The sequence below is a fragment of the Typha latifolia genome, chromosome 1, assembly GCF_019914945.1.
Source record: "Typha latifolia isolate L0001 chromosome 1, TyphaL0001v2, whole genome shotgun sequence".
Classification (NCBI taxonomy): domain Eukaryota; kingdom Viridiplantae; phylum Streptophyta; class Magnoliopsida; order Poales; family Typhaceae; genus Typha; species Typha latifolia.
The window spans coordinates 4246961-4259369 of NC_133086.1; the positions used below are offsets into that span (position 1 = coordinate 4246961).

Sequence of the window (12409 nt, forward strand, 5' to 3'; positions counted from 1 at the left end):
GCTGGTATGCAACCAGATGAGGATCAGATGGACCAAACTATAGTCTACAGCTGGATAGGTCACGGATGACACAATACCAAGGCAAGTACCCAACAGTATTCCATTACCGCGGCCTCCTTTAATTGTATAATTATCATATGCTTTCTTCGGTTATATACTTACTGCTCATCGCACTGCACTGCAGTCATAGGTTAACTTTTAAGCCTGCTCGGGATCGGGATCGGGATCGGGCTCGGGCTCAGGCTCGGGCTCGGGCCGGATACGGGTGGGCTTCGGGTTGGCGGGCGTCAATCTGAATAAACCCTAAGATATACGCCGAAGCCGTAAACCCCTCCTTCCTTTTCCCCAAATCGTCTCTCAGCCCTCGCTGTCGCCTTTCTCTCTGTGAAATTTCCGCGGCGGAGTAAAGAAGTAATCGTCAGATGGAGGGCGGAGCGTGTCAGATCGACTTGGGAAATCTCATGGCCTACGATCCAACACACCGGTTCCAATCCATCCCTGCTTCCAGGTGCTTCACCCAATATAAAACAAACAAACAAAAAAACGATTTTTCTTGATTTTTGGTTATTATATTTCCTTCAATCGATTTCTTTCTCATTGTTCGAATTTACTTGAATCTGAAGTTGGTTGCTTCTTGCGTGATGCTTTCTTTTTTTTAAGGGAAGAGTTGAAGAAGCAGTGCCTAGAGAAGGGCACGGAGATGGTGCAAGCCATTGCCGATGAACTCTTCGTCTTGCCTTCCACCGATGACCCGGACGGTCCCATCATTCGCCTGCCGGAGCCGTCAACGAGACTTCCCAGGGAGAAGCATGTACGTCTTGGACTCCAATTTCTTGTTGTCTTGGATGGTTGAGTTAATCTTCAACTATATGCAACTATATCATTGTGCATGAAAAATGTGATGTGGTTTTAATAGATCATAAGCTTGTTTAAATGTACATATTGCATTGAAAAATTTCTTTTTGGTTTTCTCTAAAACTAATAAGGCTGATTGCCAGTAATATCTTGAATTTTAAGCTGGTTTTCTTTGTAAGTATCCAGCATGTGTATATCAATCTTCTCGAATAATTTAGTTAATATTTGTCTGTCTTTGATCTCCAACTTTTATCATGATATCCCGACCTGCATCTAAGTAGCTTTTTTCAGTAAGTTGCTATAAGCATATTCTTCTGAGAGTGTAATTATTGATATGAGCCTAATAATTGTTCTTTGCTTTTTTATCCCTCTAGCAAATTTATATAAGTCCACTTATAGGGAAAAGTATTCACTTGATAAAGTCATTAATGTGTTTCTCCTGTCAGAATTTATGGTTTACTTCCAAAATTTGGCACTTTTATTTGTCTAGTTGAGCTTACCTTTGCTCTTTCTTAAGAAGATGAACAATCATTCGTCTTAGCTACTCTATCTGATAGTTCTGCTGACTTCTACACTGGAGGTTTTATCATATTCTTGAATAACATACGTTGAGGAACTTAAATTTTATCCTTTTTTATTATGAAATTAGCATTATTGTTTCATTCATGTATATAACAGAATTTTTTCCCTCTTCACAGCTTCCAAAGCCAAAACCTCCTACTAAGTGGGAACTATTTGCAAAAATGAAAGGTTAGCCATTCTGGATACTTTCCAGTGGAGTTGACTCTGGCTATTAGAGTGACCTTTGCCTGCTTTTAACTTTTTGTCCATTATATTGATATGCTTGTAACATTCTTAACTATATTATACCCTACAGGAATAAAGAATCGGAATAAAAATAAGCGTGCTTTTGATGAACAAAGTGGTACTTGGAAGCGAACCCATGGCTATGATCGCGTTAATGATGATAAGGACATACCAATCATTGAGGCCAAACCATCTGATGGTAATCTTTTGTTTATTGAACTTTGTGAATTTATAATTTCATATTTAATTTACCTTCTAGATTCCTGATTACCAAAGGAAAACCGATTGTCACTAGCACAAAACTAGTATGAATTTTGTAATGTGAAAGGACTGGTGGAGTCATTGATCTTATGGCTATTTTAGCCCCATCTTTTACTTCTCTTATTTCTTTTTTTCCCCTATTGTGATTCATTTCTTTCCTTTCATTTTTATCAATTAAAAAGAAATCCTTTTTATTATAAAGACTTGATTTTCATGGCACAACACTTCCCTGAAACCTTCCAGTCCTCTGAGAAAGCAAAATGCTTTGGGTCTTCCTTTTTAACATAAATAGAAGAGAAATGGGAAACTTAGGCAAACATAGATAAATGATTAGTGGAATATTGGTGGTCATTGTATTGTTGAGATATGAAAAGAGATCACCCTGCCAATAAAAATGTTTGTGTTGCATCACTTTACAATTTGAGTCTATGGTGGGCATATATAGTGGATCTTAGTTTTGGGGGTCTGATGTCTCCATAACTGGTCTGGCTGATGCTTACCAGTTTCATCAGAAACTTCAGATCATGTCAAAACCAGCACCATGATATGTTCCAACTGGTGCTCACATTCCAATGTCAAAATATACTTTGGTGGTGCTGGTGTGACACAAGGCACTAGGGGTTTGCACAGGGCTACATGGGTTGGCAGTCTCCACATTGGAGCATCAAGGTATTACTCTGTGCTGGTTCTGGAAGGCATTGGTAATTTACATTCTGATTCATGCTGGTGGGTAGTTGGTATACACAGCGTGGACGTAAATCTTGTCAATAGCTGATCTAACAGAATGTCTTCTTTGTTCTGAAATGCAGTAGCCTATTCTGCTATTATCAAGGCCTGAAATGGTCTCAGACTCTTAGCTTGGACTTGATAGATACATTTCCTCTAAACGCAACTTCTACATCCTTTTTGGATATCTTCCCTTTGGTCCAGTTCCATTTTGCTGGCATTATTCTCGATAGATAGTATCCTCTCAAAGTACTTATTTGTTACTGTGTTAATGGTGGTCTATATGTTTAAAGATAGGTTCCGTGGTGTACAAAGAGTAGGCATATTTCCGTCGTGATTGTTCGATGGGTTATTAAGTACATGCTTGTTTTTCTGATGGAATTGTTTGATAGAGTTGGGTAGAAGTTTGACTTCTTGGGGAACGACATTTAGTTAACAAAGTGCTGTTTCTCAAATCTCTAATAGTGTGATTTTATATTGGGATGTACAAAGATGTAAATGATTTAGGTATTTGGTTTCTTTATTTTTACATCCTCTTACTGACGTGAAAGCTTCTGTTGTTGCAGAGCCTGGAGTGGATCCTTTTGCTAAAAGGAAGGCTGAAAAGAAGAAACAAGTTGAGAAGCAAGAGAAGAACAGACTGCAGAATCTAAAGCAAGCTGCAAAAGCTGGTGCTTTGCCCAGGTTGTCTCTACCTTGTGGCACACTGTTTTATCTTTAGTCATAAGCTTCATGTCTTATTTTCTTGCTGGCATTTTTGTCTCTGTAATATCCATAGAACAATTGGTGAGACAATGTTGACAATTTGTAACCTTGCATATTTGTGCAGTCTTCTACTCTCCTTTATGATAATTGATATCATATGTATCATACACTGTTCAGGTCCATTGTCTATTTTGTCCATTAGCTTCATATAACTTTTGTAAGAACATCATTATATTATTCATATATGTTAGTATGATGTACTGTTTTCCAACAGCGACAGTGACATCAGAGCCTTGTATGACAATCAGCAAAAGATAGACTTCATGAAACATAAATGTGATGTCCTTTTTTTTAATGAAAATTCATTCCTTGTCATGTTTAAACAAGTGTTATTTGCATCCTTACTATCTTGGATCCATAGCGTGAATGAATTATATTATGTTATTTGTATAAACAATAGAATTCTCTTAACCTTGTTATGTAAGCTATTGGTAATTTTTCAGTGTTTTTTTTCCTAACATTCAGTTTTCTACTTACATTCTTCCATATGCAGTCATATACAACTTGCTGCAACAGCATTACCAATCAGAGGGACTCAGAAAGAGGCATCAAAGAAGGCTAGCAAAACTGATCTTGAGAATGTAGCCGGGATGGCTGCAGCAGCTACAGCAAGTGGTGGGAAATTTGACAAAAAATTACCAGGGGAGAAACCTCCAAAGCATACTGGGAAGTTCAGAAAGGTTTAAAACTAAAAATGAAACCAAAATTCTCTTTGCTGGCTCATCATGTTTTTCATAATGATGAACACTGCTTTAATTTTCTTTTGCATAGTTTCTCCCGGTTGTTGAAGGAAAAGGGATGGGGGCAAAAGAGAGAGAGCAAACAGATAAAATTCTTAACCAGCTTATGTCCAAAAGCTCTCATGACATACTTGATGTCAACAAGGCAAGCCTTCCATTTCATAAATATCAAGTCAAATATGATTTTGTGCTTAATTTTGGTCTCTGATTTATTTCTTCATTAAGCTGACTGGCAAGATTGTGATTTAACTCGAGTTAGTTGTGAAACAGGCAGTTACAATGTTCAATGTGAAGAAGGAAAAACAACGCAAGAAAGAAAAGGAAACATCTTCAGCGTCAAGTAAATTGAAGGCAAAGAAGAAGCCTCTTAAAAAATCTATAAAGAAGAAACATTAGATTCTCCATGTCTTTAGCTATATGAGGTGGGCAAAGTTTCGAAGCTAGCTGTCAAAAAAAACACACTTTTGAGGCTTCTCTAATGTTTTGACACTTTTGAGGCTTCTCTAAAGTTCAAGTGCATCAGGCAAGTAATACTGCATTCTGTTGTCTTCTGTATTTTTAGATTAATTCAAGGTTAGCTTCTCTTCGTAATATTATATTGTAGAAGTCTGCTACAAGACATCTCGCACAATGTTATTTTAATATAAGAGCAAATTTCCCTGAATCATTGGTAACAGCTTCAATATTTTTTTTGTTTTTGTTTTAGCATATGCATTGGACTGCATATTAATGTTATATGGCAATGTGAGTATATGAAAAATGGAAATACAGGTTATAGTATTTCTCAAAATTGAACAATTTAATGGAGAGATTTATTCTTTGTTGTATATCTTACTCTTGGATTAGTATATATTCTGGTTAGGGACAAATATAATATAGGATGAGGCAAATGAGTGACATTGAACTTTCCCATCAGTAAGTGATGACTGCAGGTACAACTATTAATTTGGAAAGTGAAAACTATTGAAATCATATATTGTTTACAAGTTTTCACCTGCAGATCGAAGTTTGAGAAAAGTCGGAGAGAATTTCTTGAGATTAGTGGCATTGCAATTTTGCACTGTCAATGAAATATGATTCAAATGGAAAATAGTACATAGATATAATGAACGCCAATATTTATTGAGTCATCGAAAGTGATGTGCTATGTATCACTAGGAAAGTAAAATAATGGAAAAGCATACAGTTTGCAAGTGATATGTAATGTACAACACGCCAAGTATTTGTAAACCTTATAAAAAGAACTGGCAAAATGTGGAACAAATAAGAATAGTGATATCAAACTACCATTAGTACAAAAAGAAAATATCAAGCTAGCACATGCATGGAAAAATATGATGAAGAATGCTTGTACTGTTCTACTATTCACAAACAATTAGCAGAAACTAGCACAAGAAATTATGTCAAAAATTTATGTGACACCCTGACAAACCACTATCCATTTATTAGCAGTTGACAAACTTTTGCTGATATACTGAAACTTGATTTGATAGAGAAGCTGGCATACTAAATAGAACTGATTGAAGGCGAAGAATCCATATAAATAACCTCAAATAGTTGAGATAAATACTTGATTGTTGCTTATATTTGCCCTAGTTCATCATTACTGCATAAGTTTGTGGAAATTGGAAAGATGATTACCTGGCATATCATATCTATTTTGTGGGTGTCATGTGGTCTTTTGATTAAATGGGTGTAAAAGAATTGTTTCAGAACATCAACTCCATGTGAGATATAGCTTAAAGTCCGCTTGCTATATCTGTATACATATATGTATAGATATAAATAGATTGTTGTAGATATAGTTTGTAGTCCACTTCCTATTTCATGTGGGTTTGCACTTCCAGTATATCTTTTTGTTGCACACCAAAGAATGGAACCTACTTCTACAGAGCCCAAATCGTACAGGTTAATAACAGCTATTATACAGATTGTCTTGTTACACCTGGGGTTGAGAATAAAAATGAAGCAGATACTTTTCAGTAGATATATTTTGTGAGTTACTGGAGTTGGGTAACTGTTAGTTTGATATCTTTTACTCTGGACCATATGGATCTTAGTCATTCATATTATTTATATATCATAGTTCTAGTTACTTATAACAGTTAATACTACAGGTGGTACAACAGAGAACTCAGGAGAAGACTAAATTCTGTACTGTCACATGTAAGAGATGACAACTTCTTAATAGCTTCAGAATAATGCATTACAAACCCCTTGATTGGAATATCGATGCTAAGCTCGTGTGAATCTTACTGTTAGTGTTAAATTCTTTATTTTAGCTGTTAAATTCTTCTGGATCCACATGGTCATTAATATTTTCCTTGTGATCTCATTGTATGTCAGCTTCCTCAACATCTCATGCTTTTGTGCTGCTGGCACTGCTTAGGCATTGACTGTGGCATGTGGCTGTGCTATTAATTACTAGTTTTGGGTGGCAACTAATATGTCAATGGAATTAGGATTTCATTTACCTATATGGATTCTTATCCAATCTAAAAGCTCAGGGTTGTAGATTATAGACCCAGTTTCATATATCAATCTTTGTTATTATACATTTAGGTCTATTAAAAGCTGTCAGTACATGAACCTTCAATATGTTTATGAGATGTGGATTCCTCTGCCACTTGACTAGAGGGCTTATGAGTGCTTTCAATTCAGTTTCTTCCGTGCCAACTTGCAGCGACTACATTGAGCTGTTCAAATATATGGTTAAATGGATCCACATGACAGCCCCATCTCGGCACAAAAGATGTTTCCAGTCACTAAAAAATTTCTAATATATTTGTCTTACTATTACAAACCCCTTGTCCTTGTTATTCATGAATATTGCTAGATGTGTCTAGATATCAACCAGCTTATTTATGAGATTAGGGGTGAACACAAATCAGATTACTATGTTGATGCGGATGAGGTAAAATTTTGCACCCAATAATATTTTTATATCCGTCTAGTTTAAAACTTTATTAAAATAGTGATATAAGATATTGTTTCCAGTTTTTATTGGAAATCTAGTGTAATCTTCTTATAGTATGTATTCAGTTATTCACTAATTTTGCATTATATCTCAAGTTCTTATGGATTAACAACATTAACACGATTAATATCCGACATCTGGACATATCTATGAATGTACTGTACAGTACTTAGTAGACATGATAATTAAGTTTAATATTCGTTCTATTTAAAGAAAATACATATAATTTTACATCAATTCGATTCGCATCTGATCCTTTTCCACTCCTACCTTGAGGTTGAGGCTCATAAAACCCACACAGGAAAAGCTGCTACTTGGCACCATTCCTACGTTCACCTCCCTCACATGATCATTAACTCAATACTCCAAAAGCCGACGTCCCTCTTATATATAAATATATACACACACGCGCACACACACACACACACACACATAACAACCTCTCCAATTTTGATCCAAGATCCAAAAACTTTTCTCTTCACATCACATGCTCTTCTACTCTTCTTTTCCATCTTTATCCCTCACACATCATTTAAGCTTCCTCCCCATCCACCTCTTAACACTCACATGCCCCATTAATAACTCCACCCCCTCCATCCTTCTCCTCTTCTACTCATTCCTCTCCTCCCTTAACCTCCTCTCCATGTCTTCCGCTCGTCACCCAGTAGCCGTCGACGTCGGCTGCAGCTGCGGCAGGCGAAAGCCCTCCTCTCTCTTCTCCTCCTCTTCTCGTACCAAAAGCAACAAAACTTCCAACTCTTCTTCCATCACTACCTCCTCTTCAGAACTCACTCCACCACCCCCACCGCTGCCGCCGCCAAGTATAGTACCGAACGAGGGGAAAATTGACAGCAGAAGCAGTAGTACTATGAAGAGGAAGAAGAAGAAGAAGAACAAGAAAGAAGAAGAAGGGAGAGTGGCTTTAGAGAGCATTGCAGTGGCAGTGGAGTCATCCGAGCCTTACGAAGACTTCCGGGAGTCGATGGTTCAGATGGTGGTGGAGAAGGAGATCTATGCATGGGATGATCTCAACGATCTCTTGCACCAATTCTTGTCCTTGAACTCCCCTCGCCATCATAAGCTTATCCTCCATGCCTTTGCCGACCTATGGAATAGCCTCTTTTCGCCTCCTTCTCCTTGTCTCTAATGCCTACGTTCGTTGTCGCTTCCTAGATCTCACCCAAGGTGATGGGATATTGAGGAGGGCTGTGGCAACTGTGGATTGATTACGATGTGTATGACTGTTTACTTTGGTGTTTGTGATGATGGTGATTTTCTTTTACATAAATGAGAATTTAATGAATGTCCCAGTTAAACCGGTCAAATTCAAGAATACTCCTACAATCTGACAGGGTTTGGCCTTAAAAGATTCTAATCATTCAAGAAAAAATAAAATGGTGTAGAAAACATAGAGTGGGGAAAGATATAATTGTGACTGGTGAATTAAACAGAATCCTCATGTATAGTGTCTCAGCTAGACTAGGTTGATTAGATTTCAAGCAAAATACTTCAAATAATTTATATATTTCTCCAATAGGGTAAAGAGCTATCAACTGGACACAAAAAAAAAATCCATGAAGTAGTTAGTTAGTTAGTTATCAGGTACTTAAATAGGGGTTAATTTAGTCAATAAATTCTTCCATCCAAATATACTATTACTCTAATTATGGAGGAGGAGGAGGAGGAGGAGAGAGGGTACTAGTAGTAGGCCCAGAGAAGAGAAACATATTTCAACTCTAAATAGGCCCAGCCCTGCACACACACACAGGTAAGCAATTATTAGATGTTAGATTTGCATTGGGTTAATTAATAGGTCTTACTAGGTTAATTTTATTTTTACAATATCTACCTTATAAAATTACACTTTAGATAATAAGCATAAAAGGGGTAAATTGTACACTTTCATAGCGGACGTTGAGTTTTCGCTAACCTATCCGGCCCATAGAATTTATCATCTAGGAGACTTCTTGGTAGTAACTAGGTTTCTAATTACTCTATTAATCTAACGGTTTGGATCACTGTAGGACGATGGTACTATATATCTATATAATTATATGATACTATTCTAAGCTGGCATGTACTCACCCTGACAGTAGATGTACCAAGAAGCAGACAAACATGGCTTGCTATGCTGTGATAAGACTTGCCGTTAGTGTCAGCAAAACGAATAGTTTCCATCTAATTTCCCCTGTTTGACTCGCCAAATCCATGAGCTAAGAATGATCGCCTTCCAATCTTGAAATCCTTCTTCTCCTTTTTGCTCTCATTTCCTGTTCTCTCTCTCTCTCTCTCTCTCTCTCTCTCTTTTTTTCTCAACAATAGGTAGTAGAATGAATAAAAAAAAAATAGAACTACGAGAGCTTAGTTTTAATTTACATCTTATACTCGGAAGATAATATAACTAAGTTGTGACTTTTCTTGTTGTTGTTGTTTATTTTCGCCTAGAAGAGTTGAAGAGAGAAATGTATATATATATATGGAGAGAGAGTTTTATAAGATTTAGAAGTATGAAGATAGATAGATAGATAGATATATCATACACTATTGTAGTAGTATCATTGATTGATTATCACATGTACTTACCTAAAAAGATCCTATCTTCTCCTCAATCTCAAAAGGGAAAGGACGAGGAGGAGGAGGAGGAGGAGGAGGAGGAGAAGATAGATTTAGAAGTAAATCAGCAAAAGCTCCAATGATAACGCCATGGTTGTTCTTGCCATTGGCTCTCAAGTACCAACCAAGCATCTCCTGAAGCCACTCCCAGTCCGCCACCCCGTGGGCCATCACCATCTCCTCCATTGACGCTCTGAAATCCCGGTAAGGGTCCTCGGAGTCGACCGCCATGGCGACGCTGCCTTCCAGCGGCACTGTGGAGTAGTCCGCCTTGGTTGCATCCTCCAGTATAGAGCTTGTGCAACCTGGCTCGAAGAAAAGCCGGTCGGACTTAAGCCCGCGAACCACCACCGCCTCGACCGCATCATCCACGGAGACTTCTGACACCGTCGAGAAGCTCTCCGAATCAGCCACCACTGAATTGGTCAAGCATGAGTCGTTGGAGTTGGTCTTGTAGAGTTCAGCAGTTGCTGCACCATTGCTGCTTGAAGGCCATGAAGCAGGAAGAGCACAAATGGAGGAGAAGGAAGAGTGATGCCTACTCCTACTCCTATCTCTACTCTTATAGAAGAAGAAGAGAGACGTAAAGCCTAGTTTCTTAATCATCTTTCCTTTGGCTCTTTCCTCTGGGAGGAGAGGTTGTGAGAGAGTAGAGTCAGAGTTGGATGTAGTAGTCGATATGCAATGTGAGGTGCTATCAACTGTTGGATGAGGACTACACTTCTTGGTTCTCTTAAAAGCAAAAGGGGAGAGGCAGAGAGAGGGGGAGAGAGAGAGAGAGAGAGAGAGAGAGAGAGAGAGAGAGAGAGAGAGAGAGAGAGGTTGGTTATGGTTGTGCAAGTTGTGGGTGTTGTGGTGTATCACTCAAAAGAGTTTCTATTTGGGGTTTGTGATAGGGCCTGCTCAACTTTGTATACTAAGAACATGCAAGTATGCAACTCAAGCTGCCTGTCATGTCAGGGTGTTTGATTGCATTAATTTTTTTCCCCCCCATGGGATGTATGTGCAAGTTTGGTAGGTGTAGTGTTGTTTTCCTGTTTGCAGTATTAAATCAAGGTTTCACTTTTATATAGGCACAAGAAAACTAGTAAAAGAGAAACTATAGAATATTCTGAAATAAGAGTTGACCAATTTCCAACAAAATACTCGGAAGAATCTTGTGGATCATTCAGCTCAAGGAGTAATTTTAACAATGAGATAATTAAACACCTAACTTGAATACATTTATAGAAAGAAAGAAAGAAAGAAAGAAAGAAATTAATTTCTGTTTGTGTCCTCCCTCATGTAATGCCTAGAAGATAAACACCCTTTTTACTATAATTCTACCATGAAACATATCACACATCAATCCTACAGTAAGTGACAGTTCCTGCATGTGCAATCATTTGAATTGTGGCTACCTTGCTACTGCAGTGGAGGTACCAATAGCTGCTGCTGCTACAGTGGTCATGTCTTCTTGATATTATTGGAGTAGACTCAAGACTGCCCTCTTGAATAGCTTTTCCTTTATTTTGGTACTTCTTTTATCTGATCATTAATGCTCACTTCCTTCTAATCTTCTCTTAATTCTGGAAGCTAGTAATTAGTGCAACTTCATGTGACCAGCTTTTTATCATCCATTTGTTACAGTTTTATTGCAGTTGAGATCATATATGCAGCAACACATTTCACACACCAAGAGCTGTTTATTGTATATCTCTAATCAATCTGTATACAATCCCTATTCCCCATAAGAAAAATACCTAGCTTACAGAGGAGCCAATCTTGTCTCTGTTACACATTACAGAGATTCTGTCAAACAGATTTAATATCAGCACCAGTATCCTCTAAGAATGGCCTATCTCTAGTTGTTACCTACTAGCATGGTATGATTTGTGAGGAGATTACAAAATCCTACATGAATTTTATAACTGATGGACATTAGACATCACAACCATCTTCTCTGCTTTTTAATCTCTGAGTTGCAAAAAGTCAAGACAAAATATAAAAGAAGATAAAAAGAAGACAGATAGCTCCTATTTGATGATTAACCATGGATTATGAAGGCAGCCAAAGGCATCGAAACAATAATTCAATATGTCTCAACAAACAGTATTTATGTCCTTATCTCCTGCGGTGTCTCAACTGCACATGCTGTTTATTGACTAAGTCGTGCCTGTTATATAGCCTTGGATTTATCTTTGGATAGTTCCTTTATGCTGCCTAACCTAAACAAGGAGGCCCAATCTTTTATTATAGAATCAGATAAAATAAAGGCAACATGAGCATCTTCATTAGTTGAAGGGGGACAAGATAGTACAACGGAAAGATTTAGATATCAAATTGATTATTAAATATAAATGAGCAGAGCTCATAACTATAGGTTAATTAAGAGTACTTGCTGTTAATCAAGAGATGTGAAGTAAGAGCAACCTACACTTGTTGGGTCGCAATCAGATGTGATGTACTGATTGCAGTTAAGCTTAATATCATTCAGAAAATTGATACAGCATATACTTAATTCTTCTAAAATCAAGTTTTGTCTGTGAACCTAATTTATCATAGTTATGCAACTAGATTAAAAAAAGTAGCTTAATGTTTTCATGATATCTTTTGCCTTCTCTTCTGCAAAGTCAAACTTCCGACGCCTCGTTATGACAGGCATCCTACAACTAATCAAGTTTTG

At 37.4% G+C, this 12409-nt stretch overlaps 2 protein-coding genes across 3 annotated transcripts; one reads left to right on the forward strand and one right to left on the reverse strand.

The window, feature by feature from the left end:
• Positions 1–148: 148 nt before the first annotated feature.
• LOC140787452 (ribosome biogenesis regulatory protein homolog) lies at positions 149–6470 on the forward strand. 2 transcript variants are annotated; one of them, XR_012108852.1, is made up of 9 exons: positions 149–508; positions 661–811; positions 1554–1605; positions 1733–1861; positions 3216–3333; positions 3908–4094; positions 4186–4299; positions 4425–4677; positions 6272–6470. XR_012108852.1 is itself a non-coding variant. In XM_073136371.1 (8 exons), exons 1-8 carry the CDS (start codon positions 423–425, stop codon positions 4548–4550), a joined length of 963 nt encoding a protein of 320 aa, XP_072992472.1. In that variant the 5' UTR covers positions 149–422; the 3' UTR covers positions 4551–4824. The 2 variants fall into 2 exon arrangements, 1 of the variants encoding a protein (XP_072992472.1); XM_073136371.1 differs by lacking the exon at positions 6272–6470 and having other exon boundaries at positions 4425–4824.
• A 3149-nt stretch (positions 6471–9619) lies between these two features.
• On the reverse strand, positions 9620–10912 carry LOC140798779 (transcription repressor OFP13-like). The gene has a single exon (XM_073152823.1). The coding sequence runs from the start codon at positions 10348–10350 to the stop codon at positions 9715–9717; it is 636 nt and encodes a 211-aa protein (XP_073008924.1). The 5' UTR covers positions 10351–10912; the 3' UTR covers positions 9620–9714.
• Between the last annotated feature and the right edge of the window lie 1497 nt (positions 10913–12409).

Excerpts from the sequence above, each read along its gene's own strand:
- LOC140798779 (XM_073152823.1), bottom strand. The coding sequence starts at position 10,350 with ATGATTAAGAAACTAGGCTTTACGTCTCTCTTCTTCTTCTATAAGAGT.
- LOC140787452 (XM_073136371.1), top strand. The coding sequence starts at position 423 with ATGGAGGGCGGAGCGTGTCAGATCGACTTGGGAAATCTCATGGCCTAC. Across the intron at positions 1,606-1,732 it reads ACTATTTGCAAAAATGAAAG|GAATAAAGAATCGGAATAAA; the intron begins GTTAGCCATTCT and ends TATACCCTACAG. Across the intron at positions 3,334-3,907 it reads AAAGCTGGTGCTTTGCCCAG|TCATATACAACTTGCTGCAA; the intron begins GTTGTCTCTACC and ends TTCCATATGCAG.